At 44.8% G+C, this 17,891-nt stretch overlaps 1 protein-coding gene across 1 annotated transcript; it reads right to left on the bottom strand.

The window, feature by feature from the left end:
* Positions 1–227: 227 nt before the first annotated feature.
* pyroxd2 (pyridine nucleotide-disulphide oxidoreductase domain 2) lies at positions 228–10,371 on the bottom strand. Its single transcript, XM_015944342.3, has 16 exons — positions 10,216–10,371; positions 10,060–10,079; positions 9,880–9,973; positions 9,585–9,658; positions 9,320–9,475; positions 4,645–4,798; positions 4,508–4,569; positions 4,334–4,431; positions 4,119–4,260; positions 3,909–4,043; positions 3,763–3,835; positions 2,830–2,983; positions 1,586–1,737; positions 1,338–1,444; positions 922–1,042; positions 228–758 (listed from the first exon to the last, which is right to left on the bottom strand). The coding sequence occupies exons 1-16, from the start codon at positions 10,337–10,339 to the stop codon at positions 694–696; spliced, it is 1,731 nt and encodes a 576-aa protein (XP_015799828.1). The 5' UTR covers positions 10,340–10,371; the 3' UTR covers positions 228–693.
* Positions 10,372–17,891: the final 7,520 nt, after the last annotated feature.

Raw genomic sequence — 17,891 nt, forward strand, 5'->3', positions numbered from 1 at the left:
TTTAAATCTTACTTTATCAACAATAGAGTAAAACTCGCAGGGGATAATTAAATTTAAAACACTAAAAATGTGTTGTTATAGGATAATAACTCACAGTAATCATTAGCTTGAGTTAAATATTGTAGAAATAAATTAAGGGTCATCATTTTGTTTAAATTTTGTATTTCTCAAAAATTTTGTTGCGTGACATCAAAAGAAAAAATTTCCATTTGGAAGACCAAAAAACATAACCATCAGAAACTCTTTTATTTTATAAAAATATGTAAATCAATCACCTCTACTACAATAATAAGATATATAATCAGGTTCAGAGAGGAATGAATGAATTAATCATACAGACTTCTGCTGGGACATTAAACACATGCATTTTAACACAAACATAAAACAAAATGAAACATGCTTTTTATTTATTAAATCCTCAAAATGTCCAGTAATGAGCTTCATTTCCATGTTAAAATGTTTGAGTGCATTTTAGTGTCAGGTAATTTAAAACTTATGTGTTAGCATCACCTTTGTGCTGGTGATCTTCTTCTGGATCAGTCTGATGACTTTATCTCTACTTGTGACTCTTTATCATTTGGTATTTTCTGCATTATCAAACCTTGCTTGCAAGCTGCACTGAAACCATGATAGAACTATATCTGGATCGAGACCTAAAACATGTTTCTCCGGTTAAATTCCCACCCTGTGGTCTCATTTCAGATCCGATATGACAGTGAGTGCTGCGTTCCAGCCACAAGAACCCATCACGCCGCCACCTGAAAACCATCAAAAAATCAGTCATTACACAGTTTGTAGTTTCTCTCTAATCCCCGATGAAGTTTCAAAGCTCCAAAGGTGAGTTCCTGTATAATAATTACCATATTCAAAAGTAAGTGCAGCATTTGTGACTGAATATCTAGCTGAACATTAAGAACAAACCTGGATGGCAGCCACTCCCACACAGATAGAGCCCTTTAATTGGTGAGCGATAGTCTGAGAAGGAGGGCAAAGGTCGTGCTAGGAAGAGCTGGTCCAGGGACATCGATCCGTGGAAAATATTCTGTGAAAACAAGACCAAAGATCTTTACTTTTCTTTGTTTCCCACTTTAAATAATATTGAGTCGTTGGTTTCATAGCTGATGACTTCACACCCAAAAACACACATGCACAGGGAGTTTAGTTAGGAATGAGCTTTTGTGAACTTTGATTCTGATTTACACGTTTGAATAAAACTGTCTGCAACCATTAACTGCTTTTTCTACATAACTAATCACTGAGAAAGGATGCATGTGACTGCTGAGCTGCATGTTGAGACTCAAATAGCTCTAACAGCGTGTGCAGCATCCAGGTTGTACCCCTCCAGTGAGTCCAAAGATCCTCTCCAGGTCTGGGGGGCACAGGACGTCTCGGCCCACGACGGACTTTTTAAACCCTGGTGCGTATTGTTCCACCCAGTCAAACACTGCAAAGAAAAACACATTAAAGTTTTTAAATAGCTTTTTATTTACTGTGGAAAATAAGTCAAAGTTTTATTTTTCAGCTAAATCTGCCAGAAATTTTGTTAACTGTATTGTCATGTTGTAGCAAACCAATAGTTTCTAACCAGTGTCTGCAAATTTCTCTCGGTCCTGGTTGGTCCAGTTCCTGCCTTCTATGTGATAGGGGGTGTACTGGGTGAACAGGGACACTACATGGCAGCCAGGAGGCGCTAGAGTGGGGTCCAACACAGAGGGGATGGTCACCTCTATCATAGGTCTGAAGAAGAAAATGATTAAAAATCACCAAAATGTGCTGAGAAAACATACATAACATGGCAGCTAAGATCATAGTCATAAACTAAATTCATTATAAGTAGGAGTGTAAGAAAATATCGATAAGGCAATATATCGTGATTTTTTTCTACGATTTTATATCTATATTCAAAAGTTGTTTCATTTTTGGAAGAATTTACATGCAAAGATTTTCTTTTCTTTAGATGCAATTCAGATGCCGCCCGCTAGTTGGCAGCATCGTGCAGTGGGTTTTGTTTCCACCACTGAAATGTAAATCCCTCCATCATGGTTCAGATACCTCATGTTAAACATGTTACTTATCAGTTTGGACTATTTATTGAATTTTCCTACAATAAATTAAATCTAACAATCGCTAATATTGTCTGGCTGAATGTATCGTGTATCGTGATATAGGGCTGCACAATATATCGCAAATATATCGTTATCGCAATATGTATATCGCAAAGATCAGATAAATATTCTAATGAATGGTCAGCTCAGATGGTTGCTACACATAATGATTTCTGTCAATCAAACGGAAGCATGATTTTTTTTTAACAAATCAAACAGAGCTCTTCACCCATTTGGCCAATTGGGTGGGTTCTCATAGGTTAGATGCCTGCCTCCGAAGCGGACGGCACTTAATTTTGATGGTTAGCAAACACCTGAGTTAGCTTTGCTCTGCTCTTTATGCTTTTCCGGAATCCACTGATTGCCTTTTCTTGCTCATTTTCTTTTTCCCTTTCTTCACATCTTTTGCCCTTCTCATTTTTATGATATTTTTTGTCATTTTTTTATTTCTTTGTTTTTGATTATTTTTGTTCCTGAGTTAAGTTTTTATTTATCGCAAGTAATATCGTCATCACAATATTAATCACTGTTATCGAATATTGCAGGTTTTCCTAATATTGTGCAGCTCTATCGGGATATATCGTATCGTCTCCCCTGTATCGTGATAGGAATCGTATCGCCAGAATTTCAATGATACACATCCCTAACTATAAGAGAAACACACATTACTTTACACACGTGTGTGAAAACTGTGTGTAAACTAACACGAGGAATAAAGTTTGACCTTGTTGAGGGACGTCCATTCTTCGCCTCTTCATATGCCGTCTCTAGGACGTCCACACTCTCACAGTTCAGATGTATGGAGCATTGGTGGTGAGGTCCTGGTTTATCATCTGGAGTCGGAGCTGCCAGGAAGTTTGGTAGCTTGTCAACCGCCACTGGAAAATGGAATAGAATGCCTTTCATAGTCACTATACATGAGAACAATGAGATTAAAAGCAGTTCCTTCCATGCAGTCAAACACATAATATACAATAAATAAACAGAGTGCAAAGTTGTGCTACATCTATATAGGATAACACAGTTATTGTCAATACCACATAGAAATCGGAAATTGCACAGATTGATGGGAAAAGTGAGACCTGAGGTTGGGTTGTGTCAGTGCATGTGAGACTTTAATGCGATTATAGCTTTCGGGAAGAAACTGTTCTTGAGCCTGTTTGTCCTGGCTGTGATGAACCTGTAGCGCCTCAATGAGTACAACAGGTAAAACAGATCAAAGCCACCAGATGTGTTTTGCTCTGCTTAGGCAGCGTGAGGAGTAAATATAAATCAGGGAGGGGAGGGGGCAACCAATGAGTGTGATCCCAAGAGATAAAACCAAAAAGGATTCAGTTTTCACTTTCCAAGACAGAAAATCGGAGCTAAACGCCCCTATTTAAAGTTACATTTTATTCAGGGTGATGGTGGCACAGGAGTTAAGTGCTTGCCCCGTAATCAGAAGGTTGCAGGTTCAAGCCCCGCTCAGTTTGTCGCTGTCATTGTGTCCTTGGGCAAGACCCTTAACCCCCCTAGCCTGCTGGTGGTGGCGCCTGTGCGCGGCAGCCTCGTCTCTGTCAGTGTGCCCGATGGCAGGTGTGGCTGCATCGTAGCTCATCCCCACTAGTGTGTGAATGGGTGAATGACTGAGACCTACACAAGAAACTAACAGACTCACCGTTGATTTTTGTTACAGGTGAGGTGTAATCTATCTGATCTACAGCTCTGATGAACTCTGGAGAAAGAGCACCCTGCAAGAAAAAAAACCAAAACGTTATTAATCGTCCTTTCCAGCACTAAAGCGTGCCGCAGACTCAAGTGTACCTGCGGTGTGAGGCCCTTGAATGTAACGTACGGCGTAGCACTGGATAAAACTACTTTACTGAGGATCTCTGTGCCGTCCTTCAGTATCACTCCTTTAGCAGCTCCATCAGAACCAACCAGGATCTGTTCTACATCCTGCCAAGACCCAATAAATGTTTCATAAATCCATGATTTAAAAACAATCAGTAGAATCCATAATCATCATGGTACCTTTTCAGTGAATATATCCGCACCGTAGGATTGAGCAGCTTTAGCTATAGCCTTAGATACACCCCCCATTCCTCCCTCCACATAACCCCATGCTCCCTTCTCCTTTTCCAGCTCTCCCATCACATGGTGCAAGAGGACGTACCTTAAAGACAAAGCGATGTGGAATAATGATGTCATTTACCTCAGTTAGCTGTGATTGTGTTAATCTGTCTCACCCACTGCCGGGATTACTAGGACTAGTCATGGCTCCTATAACCCCATCTGTAGCCAGCGTTGCTTTGAGCGGCTCCGATTCAAACCATCGAGCAAGAATCTTTGACACAGAACAGGAAACAGTTGTTTTTAAATCATGAAATCACAACAAATGCTTCATGCAAACGAAAACAAACCTTCATTATCGGCGCCGTAATAATCTCATAAAACTCTGGTATATTCTTCCCAAGGCTCAAGCCTTTAAGATCACAAACAGAATGTTCAGTTATTCATTTATACATATTTTTTTCATAGTATGAAATAAATCACGCACCACATTTGATTGAAGGAATGAGTGTTTTAGCTGCAGTCATCCTCTTCCGCAGGGATCCAGCTAGAACACCAGGAACATCTACTGGTGGAGAGTCCAGCAGTGGGTGGATAGCACCCGCAAGCTTTTCAAGTAGTACCACAAAATCTGCATACACCTAAGAACATGCAGACGTGAGAAGTTCTAATCTAAACAGACAGTGGAAACGTCCAGTTTGTACTTACTGCGGGGAGAGTAAGTATTTGACACATCTGGATTTTTATTAGTAAGGCTTTTTCTAAGTGGACCATTTACACCAAATTTACACCTGATGTTGACGTCAAACCAAATATTGAATTCATACAAAGAAATCAGAACATTTAAGTATACAAGTTGAGTCATAAATAAAAAGTTAAATGACACGGGGAATACGTATTATATAACACACGTTATTTAATGTATCTTTCCAGAGTTTTCCCCTTTCAGAAATAATGTATGACTTTTCAGAAATCTGTAAAAGTGATTATCTTATCATGTACTGTGATATAATGTAAGCAATACTTTTTTTTGGGTTTTTTGCTAAGCACGCCCCCTGCCCTGCAGAGCTCCGTGCAATAGCAAACTGAGCGCCGACCAGAACTAACCAATAGCGTTAGACTACGCTTATGTGCTTTTAAGGAATACCTCCGCTGATGTAGAGTTGATGAACTTTTCACGGACAAGTAAGTCTTTAAAATATAAATATATGAGAACACAACATGACATGAGAACGATACTTGCAAAACAGCGTGTTTTAGCTCTGTTTGTCAGCTACAGAAGGACATAAATAAACAACAAACGTGAAGTCGCCATCTCAAAAAAGCTGAAGAAGAAATTATTTGTGTGATATGCAGAGGTGTGACCAAGTCACTGCCTTGCAAGTCACAAGTAAGTCACAAGTCTTTCCAGTCAAGTCTCGAGTCAAGTCAAAGACAACCAAGTCCGAGTCGAGTCTAAAGTCAATGATGTGGAAGTCCAAGTCAAGTCCAAGTCCTTAACTTTGAATTTTCAAGTCATATTCAAGTAATTTTGTCCAACTTCAATTTAATGACAATGATAATAAATAAATTCCAGAAATAAAGCTTCTTAAAGCTGAATTTATTTGCACAAACAAGCATTTAGTGCAACTGAGATTGATTATAAACAAAGTGCTGCTGCATTTAGCAGAACAAGGTCAAACCCAGAACTAAGAATGATTTATGATTTTTGTCCATGTTGTGTCGTTTTTGTGCTAAAATATCAAATACGCTCAAGTCATCATCAAGTCAACAGATGCAAGTTGATTCAAGTCACAAGTCATTAGCGTTCAAGTCCGAGTCAAGGCGTAAGTCTTTATAGATTTTATCAAGTCAAGTCAGAAGTCATTAAAATAATGACTTGAGTCTGACTCGAGTCCAAGTCATGTGACTCGAGTCCACACCTCTGGTGATATGCTTGTCAGCCACTAGATGGTGCCATCGGATATGAGAAATACTCTGGAAAGAGACTAATTCTTAGTAGTGATTCCAGCTTCTAGACGCCTCTTGTGTGGAGAGACCAGTCGTCTGCATTGCTGAGGAGAGATTCTGGCCAATTCTTCAACACAAACGTCCTTTAAATCCCGAAGGTTCCTTGGGTCTTTTATTAACTTCGATCTTCAGTTCTCTTCATAGATGTTGTGTGGGATTTAGATCAGGTGATGGACTGGGCCATTCAAGCAGCTTGATTTTCTTTCTTTGAAACCATTTCATTGTTTGCATGGGCTTGTTGGTGACCTGGGGTCTTCCTGAAATGTCCACCCTCTTCATTAACAGTTTTCTGGTAGATCGCAGCAGCTTTTTTTTTTTATCAGAATGTACATTTCTCCATTCCTCCTGACCTCAATAATATGAAGTCTGCCAGTACCCCTTGCCGAAATGCAGCTCTACACCATTATTCTTGCACCCTCAAACGTAACTATTGGTATGGTGTTCTTGGGGTGGTGGGTCGAGCCATTTCTTCTCCAAACATGGTGTCTGACCATACTATAGTCTCCCAGTAATCCACAGGCTTGCTGTTTCAACACCTTTAACTGAGTCTCAACATGCTTTATGTTCAGCCATGGATTCTTGCATGGTGAGCGTGCATGGATGCCATGGCGGTTCACTGCATCGCCTATAGTTTTGTTTGAAGCAACAGGACCTGCTGGTGCAAGGTCTTCCTGAAGTTCTGCCCAAATGGTTCTTGGCTCTTGGAGAACTCTCCTGATTATACTTTGGACTCCTCAGATAGGGAACTTACGTAGAGCACATGATTGTGGTCGTTTTATGGTGAACTGATGCTCTTTCCATTTTCCAGTAAGGACTCCCGCAGAGCTCACAGGAACATTCAGCATTCTGGAAATGCACCTATAACCCTTCCCATCAAAAGGATTTTCAACGATAAGATTACAAAGATATTGGAAGAATTCTTAGCTTTTACCCATCATGAAGTCTTTCCTGTGTGCCTCCTGAGTAATGAGAGCTCGAGCACTCAAATGAGTATAAATACTTTTAATAGGTGCACCTGTTAAAGGTATTTATACTAGCTGTACTTGTTGGTTGAATGGGGGAAACCTCTGTGCATTTAACATAACACTGCTTGGTCAAAGATGGGTTCAAATACAACATGTTGGTGGGGCTGCTGTCTGGGAAACTCGAGCTAGGTAAGCTGGCCATGGCTAGTCGAGGCTTCTGGGCTTTGCTGGTCCACCACGGTCAAAGATCCACGAGATCGCGGCTGCTGAAGGGAGGCTTGCAGTATTTCAGTACCGTGTTACTCCCTTTAGCAGCGGTGATAAACTATTGCGAGATTTGAAGTTTTGCAAACTCAGGAGAATCCATCTTGTACCACTCCAGTTCAAACCGTCCGATCTCCGGCCCAAAATAGACTGATCCAATCGTGTGTCATTACTGTGCTGTAGGGTGGGAGTTAGTTTTGACGATAGTATCAAGCACCCGTCTAAGCAAAGCAAACATGGCCGTGCTGGTTGACGCTCATGTAAAAGCGGCTATTGAATTGAGAGGAACTTAAAACACCCTTTATGCGCATATTGTTCTTGCAAAACCAACAGAAATCACCCGATGACATGGTAATTGCTGTGTGAGTGAATGAATGAAGCTTGAGCGAATTGTTTTCCTGGTGTACAAGTTTGTTCAGAATAGTTGCTGTACGAAGCAGCAGCTAATGGGGATCTAATAAATAAATGAAATGAAATGTTACTGTGATTGGTTAAGGCCAAAATATTATAGCCAGTGCCAGCTAGGCACTACATTGCGCAACCTCCAATCAGCTCAAAATATTCTACCAGATAGCCCTCCTTCGTCGCTTTCTGGTGGTTTCTGCTGCAGAGATTCCAGATTGAAATGTGTAGACTTCACACAGGGCGGGGCTACACATATAGATCTGGCTGCGGCCAGGTTGCGTTTTTCTTGCTGAAAGCACCGGAAACATCTGTAAACTCCGGATTAGTTCTGGGTTTGCTCAGGTAGTTCATAGCAAACCCTGTTGGCTCCAAGCTTCATGTAGCTTTGGGTTAGCTTGTAGCTAATCTCCTGCTGATCTACAACTGCTGTGGAACAGCGGCCCAGGCGCTCCTAGTTTCGTGTTAGCTTCAGGGATAGCTCAGTCAGTTCTTAGCTACATTAGTTCAGAGTTCATGGGTGTCAATCATTTGCTCCCACAGCCCCATTTTCAGCTCCACCTTTTTACCAGTTTGTGGATTGTCTGAGCCTATGACACGGTCAGGATGGCCAAGATTCATAATAGACTTTAAAAAAGCAATGGGTGGGATTTGTCCAGTAATATATATGTCTATGGTAGAGGACTGAAGCCCCCCCCCCCCCCCCCTCTCCTCTAGCCTCCGATCCTAAAATTGCGCCTGATGGTCAATACACCTTATTAACATAATCCTCTTCATCAGTAAGTAATTATGAGCAGACCAAAGCTTTCTTGACCCCAACATCAAATAACACTATTAATATGACAAGTGAAGATGACAAAATAATGTAAAGAATGCCTCTAGCACTACAAACAATAATGATAAAGCTATTTTGTCTAGAAGCACAACCACTTGAAACTTGACACATTATGGACCACACTGAACAACCCACTAAGCACTGTGAGTTTGGGCAGCTTTTATTTTGAAAAGTGATAAATGATTAATGACCTGGACTTGTATAGCCCTTTCAGAGTCAGAGGACACCAAAGCACTTTCACACACACATTCACACGCTGATGGTGATGCCCTGCAGCACACTGACAGAGGCGAGGCTTCTGAGCACAGGTGCCATCAGTCCCTCCGACCACCACCAGCAGGCAGGGGGGGGGGGGGGGGGTTAAGTGTCTTGCCCAAGGACACAACAGCAGCATTCTCTGGCAGGAGCTGGGATTGACTCTACAACCTTCCTATTACTGGAAAAGCCTCTCTACCTCCTGAGCTACTGCTGCCCCTAAGTGACAGAGCAAACAAACTACGTGATACAGGTAAAACAAGGCCTCGTTTGTCACCAGTCACTTGGTTCTTTTTAAAAGGAAGAAGCCTCAAAGCCTTGCTTCATTTGTGCCATCACTAGTGTCACTTAGAAATACCCTTACTGATAAAAATGCTGATGTGTCAAATACCTTTTATCCCCGCTGCAGTGGTTGGCAACAATTCAATCACCTGTGCATCTTTCTGAGAGAATTTCCCTATCTCCTTCTGGTTGCTGGCGAGATCCGGCCCGAGGGTGAGGGACCTGGGTGGTGCACCTCTCACCCCCTCCTCCAACATGGGGGTGAATGAATGGGGGTTCCTCATGTACACCTTCAGCCCATGTTTCTGGTGCAGTTCAAAACCAAACAAGAACTGAAGAGGAAAAACTCAACTGCTCCCTTTAAATCATGCAGAAATGATTGAAGAATTAACAGTTTTTAGAGTGACTGAATACCTTAAGCTCAAGGTCGCTGCATATCTGCGGTCGTAACAAACTGAGCAGGTATGAGCACCTGGAGAAGCAGAAACCTAAAAGTAGGAGGAATACCAGAAAACGAATGTGTAAAGCTCAAAACTTCATATTAAAATATAAGACATTTTGTATTGTAAGCCATGCATATTTAGAAAGTGGTTCATGAATTCTTCTACAAATTGGTGCACAAAAAAAGAGTGTATGATAATCAAAATTTTGATGACATTATATTTTGGTTTTATTTTGGTGGATTACGTCTTTATGCTCTGTTCCATACCAGGGATGATCTCCTCGGAAACGGCTGCTCCTCCCAGCACATGTCTGCGCTCCAGCACTGCTGTCTTCAGCCCTCCCCTCTGCAGATATGCAGCCTGCACACAGACACCGGTGTCTTGTAAAACCATAAATCTCTGCAGATTGTACAGAACATGTTGAGAAACAAAATGCACGAACTCACTGACACCAATCCATTGTGTCCTGCAACATGAAATATACGTTTTCAGTTTTTTTTTTTAAGATGTGCACATGTATGCTGCCAAGTCATCAAACAGGTTTCTGCAAGTGAGGAGGATTTTTCAAACTTCTGTAAAACTTTTTGTATAAACTTGCTCACCTCCACCGATGACCAGCGCGTCATAACTTGATTTTAAAGCGGTGTGACTGGATCTGGATCCGGTAAAGCTCCACACCAGACGCAAGGTCCTGCGACCTCGATCAGTCCGAACTGCTGCAGCCATGGCCGGGGTTTGAAGGCTTTGCTGGTCCCGCCTCTTTTCCCTCTCCACTACCCCCGAAATTCCCTGCGTCAGCAAACGAGGCGGAGACGATAGAAACTCCAGGCGTTGTACCGAAAAGAGCGTATACGCATCCCCTGTTGTGGGAAGGCCGCTTTATTTTTTTTATCCGCGTGCTTCCTTGCAAAATGTTAGTTTAGGGGCAGATAAGTAGAAGAAATCACTGTTTACAATGTTTTATTTGAAGTAATAATAATTACTCTTTAAAAGGATTATAATTTAGGCTTTTTTTCAAACCGATAGCAAAATAGTTTAAGCATGCACAGAAAACGTTATAAGAAATACTCACTAAAATATTTGCCTCAAGTGTGTATTTTGTTTATTTAACCATTATTTAGTCATATTTCTTGTCAAAAACAAAACGTTTTCAGGAGAAACACAGATTACAAACGTGTTCACATTCTGAATATATTAGCATAACTCATAGTTTTCATCGTTTGCAGTTCTTTAGGGGGTGCACATCTCGGCACAACATCGGCGCGCGCTCCCGAGCAAGAGATACAAATTCTATCGGGGTACCTACATTGGCACGACGCTTGACCCAAAATAAAAGCGCATTCCGCAGATGAATAATAACGACTGAAAGTGATATTTCACACATATTTTTGTAGTATTTTTGTTTTTAGTAACATTTAAGTTTAAACAAAGTTCCTATTTTAAATCCAACAGTCTACTACCTTTTTTTACAGTTTAATTATTTGCTCAGACATACATTATAACAAATGTACGGAAGAGGATTAGGACCACTGAAAGAAAAAAATGAAAAGAAAGAGAATTCTGACTTTTTTCTCAACATTATTTAAGTAAAATTTCTGAGAAAAAAGTCAGAATTTCCCTTCTTTTCTTTTTTATTTTCAGTGACCCTAATCCTCTTCCGTACTTAATGTGATGTTTGCATTTTTCTTCTCCGTTAACTAGTAAACTGTCTTTAGAGCAAATGTAATCAGAGCCCAGTGTCATCCTTTAAATGGCCACAAGGTGGCGGATTTGGTCTGTGGATCCTTGGTACATTATCCTGAAGCTTTCCAGTGTCTCATAAAGTTGCACAACAAAAAGTCATTGTTTTTATCACGTTCTCTCCAGTAGATAAAATGAATAAATCCCATAAACAACTTTTGATAAAACTTTGTCCTAAAACAATCTGGAAAACTGGTACATCTCCAAAGTTACCCTTAATTTTTATTTCCACTGGTAAAAGTCATCAAAAAGTATGAGGGCCCATCCTCAAGAACTTTAAGATTAGCTCTTAACCCTGAATGGTTTCCTAGTGTTGCTGTTAAAGGTGTCCCGTTGGCCTGGTCGTTCATTTACCAAGCCTTAATGAGATAAGAGGGCCATAGATCATGTTGTGGGCCCATAGTCCAGATGGGGCTTGTCTGCTGGGATCTCAGGAATGGAAGACATAAAACAACCCAACACAGCAGAATGTAAGCAAGTTATGGTCTAATCTTGTCCATTTAATGTGGATTTTTGACCATGCTTTGCTTAGACGGTGTAAAATAATTCCTAAGGTTTGTATAGATTGTGCACTCTCTTGGCAGAGAGAATGTAACTGGGGTGCAATGGTGATCTAGAGTTTCCTGCAAGACTTCAAATGCTTCTCCCTTGACGTATTAGAGGAGCATTAGCTTCAGGGATGAGAAATTATCCTGATACGATGCCCGCTCGGTTTTCCTTAAAGAAGCGTCTGCCAATCAACCGTAACTAGATCAGAAGATCGAGGCAGGAGGTTTTGCACTTGTAAGCAGAAATTAACACTTCATTCCCCTTTGTCGGCAGAAATTTAACACTGAGGCCGTCAAAGTCTCTCTCCGGCAATAAAGAAAGAAAATTTAATCAAATGGTAAAGGCTCCCGTTTCAAAACACAATTAACCCGTTTCTATTATGAAAAAATCTACTTAAGCAAAGTCTAACTGGTCAAGAGGTTGGGCATCATATTAACTTATGGTGTTATAGCAAACAATTGGCATTTTGTAGTTATAAAATACATTTATAGTCAAAGTGTTTGCTCATTTAGGCAATAAAGGAAATACACAATTGTACTATGGCTCTTGTATTTTTAATCTTTAAAAAATATGAATTGACCACATTTTGCAATCTAGCAAGTTTTTCCGTTTATGAAGCAGAAGTTATTCCATTTCATTAGGTCACTGATCATGTCAACTCAAATGTTGCCAAGATATGTTTTATCATCTCTTTACTCAAATCTCATTTTTCAAAAGGCCCCAAAAGTTTGACTGAACGTAGATGAAGGTTCCAGAAGGTGACTGGTTTAATGTTTGTTGTATAACAAACTGAACGTGATTAGATTACGACTACAATCAAACGAATGGCAGCAATAACTGCTAGAAACAAAACAAAACAGGTATTTTTTAGTATATTTCCTATAAAATGGAAAAGCTTGTTGCCACCACAAAGGTGACACATCGGCAGCCACACAGCTATACACAGATAATGTAAATACTAGCTAAAATATAAGTGTTACTAAAAGCTTTTAAATGTTGATCCAGTAGATCTTTTTTGTTTAAATGTTTAGATAAGTTTTGACTTATTGATTTTTGTTTTAAGTTCTGATACTAAAAGACTGAGAAGAATTCTTCTGATAAGCCTAGGTGCTATTGTCCAATCTTGCATTGTTTATCTTCAAAGCTGCAGTAGCAAATTTGGAAAACAAATTAGCTTTAAACTTTTTTTTAACATTCTAACATATTATAACTTTAAATATATTGTGGAGATTTAATTTTTTTTAATAAAAAAATTAACAGAGTGGTTCGCTTGCAAAAAACTTCCGCCAATAACACGTTTCGGAAGCAAAAATTGGACCATCCGGTTGTCTGTCTCACCGAACCTCTGCACTTCTGCACTTCACTGGGTCCTCCACACAATACGCACTCACATATTTAGCAACAGAACACCACTGGTGTGAGAGCTTTGCGCCTGTATAGGGAGTCTAAGTCTCCTTCCTTTCCGGTCGGCTCATCAGTTTCCGGAAGAACGAAAAAATGAATGCAAGTCAATGGGGCTAAAAACACTATTTTCTAATCCGCTTTGCCTTACGCCCTGGATTGCACATAAATTGTACCTCAATTTAAATGAAAACTAATGATGGGTTTTCAACCACGCCAGTCACGTACTATGAGATTTATCAGCTTGTAAAAGTTCGTAATTAGCATGACTACAAATCAGACATTGACACATTGCATATATGACATCACCACAGAATCCTCTCCCCTAGCGTAGCTGCTTCTTACCAAATGCCCCTGTGGTTCTTTCCTCCTGAATGCAGGATTTCAAGATTGCTGAACTTACAGCCATTTTCCCTCTGTTTTCCTTTACGGCAGGTTCGATGATGAAGTCCTGGACTTATTTTCACACAAAACCTAAAATAATGTTTCCCCCGTTTGAAAACAAGCACTTTCTTGATATCAAAATGCGTCTTTTTAAATTCATGGACATCATATGTGAAATCCAAGGCACATAACAAGCGGAATTAGAAAATAGCGTTTTTAGCCCCATTGACTTGCCTTAATTTTTTTGTTCTTCCAGGGCCCGTGGTCCGGAATTAGATAGGTGTAACTTAGGCTCCCTCACCTCTGTCAGTGCGCCCCAGGGCAGCTGTGGCTACATCGTAGCCACGGACGTAATTTTCACTTTAGAAGCAGAGGGGACACGGGGAGGGGGGGGGGGGGGGGGGGGGGATCTTTGCAGTATGTTCTAATGGGAAACAGGCTTCAACACAAACGGTTGTTTTCCCCTTGGTCCTAGAGCTCAACCAGTGTCAATTTAATATAGCGTAATATTGTTTTTGGATGGTAGAAAGCGCAGGGGTCAAAACTTGACTTTGGAAAAAGTGTGTGTGTGTGTGGGGGGGGGGGGGGGGGGGACATGTCCCCCCTGTCACCCCCCCAAAATTATGTCCATGATTGTAGCTCAACCCCACCAGTGTGTGAATGTGTGTATGAATGGATGAATGATACACTGCAGTGTAAAGTGCTTTGGAGTCCTTACTCTGAAAGGTGCTATGCAAGTGCGGGTCATTTATCATTTTATCATTTATAATAACAGAGAAGGTGTCACACCCTGTCCTGTCTCCCTATTCTGTTCAGTCCTGTGTCCATGTTAATTGCTCCTTCCTGCCTCTCGTCTCCCAATCACCCAAGGTCCGAGCTCTCCTGTATTTAAACCCTGTTAGTCCATTTTGTCTGGTTGGCTCATTGTTTCATTGTCCTGCGTGTTCCTGATTAAAATCCCTGTTTTAATGTTCCTGTCTGCCTGCCTGCCTCCTTCTTCACCCGTGTGGATCCTCACCTCTGTTTCACTGACCAGCACGCCTGACAGAATGAGCCAACCCAACAAAGGATCCACCGGGGAGATTCTCCCCTGGGAGTGCTTGCTCCAATTCCTGACCTCCAACCACCGGCCGGCTTCTCCACCTCCGGGGTCGCCTCGCCGCAGATGTCGCAGCTGAACTTTAGCCTCGGCGGTCCTCTCTACCCTCCCGGAGCCAAATGGAGACTTGGACGGGGAGGCGCAGATGGACCGCTCCTGCGATGTGGGCACCAGACTGGCTGTGTGCTCCCCCGGAGTGGGCCCACGGCGTTGGGAAGGATGCCGGGCTCCGCCGTCACCCCTTGTCCCAGGACGGAGCCGCGAGCTCGCCGCTGCCCCGGCTCGGCGCGCCAGCTTGGACCCGCCCCCAGTCAGACCAGAAGTCCCGTCTCCGGTCCAATCAGTGCCTCCATCATCAGCAGGCGGAGGAACCACGCCTACAGCCCAGCTGACAGAGTTCGCCGGTCTCCAGGCGGAGCTTGGTCGGATCCGTCAGCTTGTCAGCCTCCAGGAGTCCCAGCTGGACACCCTATCCTCCCCGAATCACCAGGAGAAGGTTTCAGTCCTGTCAGCAGCTCCCTGGTCTCCAGGCCAAAGGATCGAGCCCGCAGTCCACCCAGCAGAGCTCGCCGGTCTCCGAGCTGAGCTGGCCCAACTCCATCAGAGCCTCAGTCTCCAGGAGCTCCAGCTGGACACTCTATCCTCCCTGCTCTCCCAGTTTCCGGCACCACCAGTTCAGTCCGCTCCAGTCCCAGCGGTGACCCTAGAGGCTCTTCCCCCAGGCCGGCCAGTCCAGAAGTCGGCAGCCCCTCCTGCAGCGGCACTGCCTCCACTCCAGACGTCGAGGGTTCCGGTCCAGAAGTCGACGGTTTCGGTCCAGAAGTCGGCGGTTCCGGCCCAGAAGCCGGCGGTCCAGAGGCTGGCGGTCCAGAAGCCGACAGTCCAGAAACCGACGCCCATGGACCAGAAGCCGACAGTCCAGAAATCGACGATCCAGAAATCGACAATCCAGAAGCCGACGATCCAGAAGCTGACGGTCCAGAAGCCGACGCCCCCGGACCAGAAGTCGACGGTCCAGAAGCCGACATTCCAGAAGTCGACGATCCAGAAGCCGACGGTCCCGGACCAGAAGTCGACGCCCCCGGACCAGAAGTCGACGGTCCAGAAGTTGACAGTCCAGAAGTCGACGGACCAGAAATCGACGCCCTCGGACCAGAAGTCGACGCCTCCGGACCAGACGTCAATGGAGGTCGATGCCCCCAGTCCTGAAGTTGACGCCTCTTCCAGTCCTGTAGTCGACGCCCTTTCCAGTCCTGAGGTCAACGCTCTCTCCAGTCCAGAGGCCGACGCTCTTTCCAGTCCAGAGTTCGACGCTCTCTCCAGTCCAGAGGTTGATGCTATCTCCAGTCCAGAGGTCGACGCTCTCTCCAGTCCAGAGGTCAATGCTCTCCCCAGTCCAGAGGTCGACGCTCTCCCCAGTCCAGAGGTCGACGCTCTCCCCAGTCCAGAGGTCGACGCTCTCCCCAGTCCAGAGGTCGACGCTCTTTCCAGTCCAGAGGTTGACGCTCTTTCCAGTCCAGAAGTCGACCCTCTTCCAGTCCAGAGGTCGACGCTCCTTCGTATCCAGAGTTCGATGCTCCTTCATCTCCTGAGGTCGACGCTCCTTCGTGTCCAGAGGTCGACGCTCCTTCGTGTCCAGAGGTCGACGCTCCCTCGTGTCCAGAGGTCGACGCTCCCTCGTGTCCAGAGGTTGACGCTCCCTCGTGTCCAGAGGTCGACACTCCCTTGTGTCCAGAGGTCGACACTCCCTTGTGTCCAGAGGTTGACGCTCCCTCGTGTCCAGAGGTCGACGTCCCCTCCAGTCCAGAGGTCGACGTCCCCTCCAGTTCAGAGGTCAACATTCCCTCCAGTCCAAAGGTCGACGTTCCCTCTAGTCCAGAGGTCGACGTCCCCTCTAGTCTGAGGTCGACGTCCCCTGCAGTCCAGGAGTCAACGCCATCTCCAGTCCCGTGGTCGACGCCGTCTCCAGTCCAGTTGTCGACGCCGTCTCCAGTCCAGTGGTCGACGCTGTCTCCAGTCCAGGGGTCGACGCCGTCTCCAGTCCAGTGGTCGACGCCGTCTCCAGTCCAGTGGTCGACGCTGTCTCCAGTCCAGGGGTCGACGCCGTCTCCAGTCCCGTGGTCGACGCCGTCTCCAGTCCAGTTGTCGACGCCGTCTCCAGTCCAGTGGTCGACGCTGTCTCCAGTCCAGGGGTCGACGCCGTCTCCAGTCCAGTGGTCGACGCCGTCTCCAGTCCAGTGGTCGACGCTGTCTCCAGTCCAGGGGTCGACGCCGTCTCCAGTCCCGTGGTCGACGCCGCCGCCTCCAGCCCGGAGGTCGACGACGCCGCCTCCAGCCCAGAGGCCGACGACGCCGCCTCCAGCCCAGTGGCCGACAATGCCACCTCCAGCCCAGAGGCCGACGCCGCCGCCTCCAGCCCTGAGGTCGTCGCCCCCGCCTCCAGTCCAGAAGTCAAAGACATGTCCTCCGACGTCTCTGCCTCCGGTCACCACCAGTCCTGCCCTCACCAGGCGCGGGCCCCCAAAAGCCCGTGGTCGCCTCTTCCTCTGCCACAGACATAGGTCCCCAAGAGCCTGTCGTCGCCTCCTTCTCTGCCACAGACGCAGGCCTCCAAGAGCCCGTCGTCGCCTCCTCCTCTGCCATAGACGCAGGCCCCCAAGAGCCCGTCCTCGCGTCCTCCTCTGCCACAGATGCAGGCCCCCGGACTCTGCTGGTCCCTGCCTCCTCTCCATCGGTCCCTCGGTCCCTCTCGACCCTCCCTCCAGTTCCCCTCCTCCCGCCCTGCTCTGTGTTCCTGTGGGCGTCTGGAATCCGCCCTTGGGGGGTGGGGGGGTGGGGGGGGTACCGTCACACCCTGTCCTGTCTCCCTATTCTGTTCAGTCCTGTGTCCATGTTAATTGCTCCTACCTGCCTCTCGTCTCCCAATCACCCAAGGTCCCAGCTCCTCCTGTATTTAAACCCTGTTAGTCCATTTTGTCTGGTTGTCTCATTGTGTCATTGTCCTGCGTGTTCCTGATTAAAATCCCTGTTTTAATGTTCCTGTCTGCCTGCCTACCTCCTTCTTCACCCGCATGAGGATCCTCACCTCCGTTTCGCTCACCAGCA

The sequence above is a fragment of the Nothobranchius furzeri genome, chromosome 12 (genome assembly GCF_043380555.1).
Source record: "Nothobranchius furzeri strain GRZ-AD chromosome 12, NfurGRZ-RIMD1, whole genome shotgun sequence".
Taxonomy (NCBI): Eukaryota; Metazoa; Chordata; class Actinopteri; order Cyprinodontiformes; family Nothobranchiidae; genus Nothobranchius; species Nothobranchius furzeri.

Coding starts and splice junctions, on each gene's coding strand:
- pyroxd2 (XM_015944342.3), bottom strand. CDS start 10,339: ATGGCTGCAGCAGTTCGGACTGATCGAGGTCGCAGGACCTTGCGTCTG. Junction 4,570..4,644: donor CATTCCTTCAATCAAATGTG/GTGCGTGATTTA, acceptor GTGATCTTAAAG/GCTTGAGCCTTGGGAAGAAT. Junction 1,043..1,337: donor TCTTTGGACTCACTGGAGGG/GTACAACCTGGA, acceptor TTGTTTTCACAG/AATATTTTCCACGGATCGAT.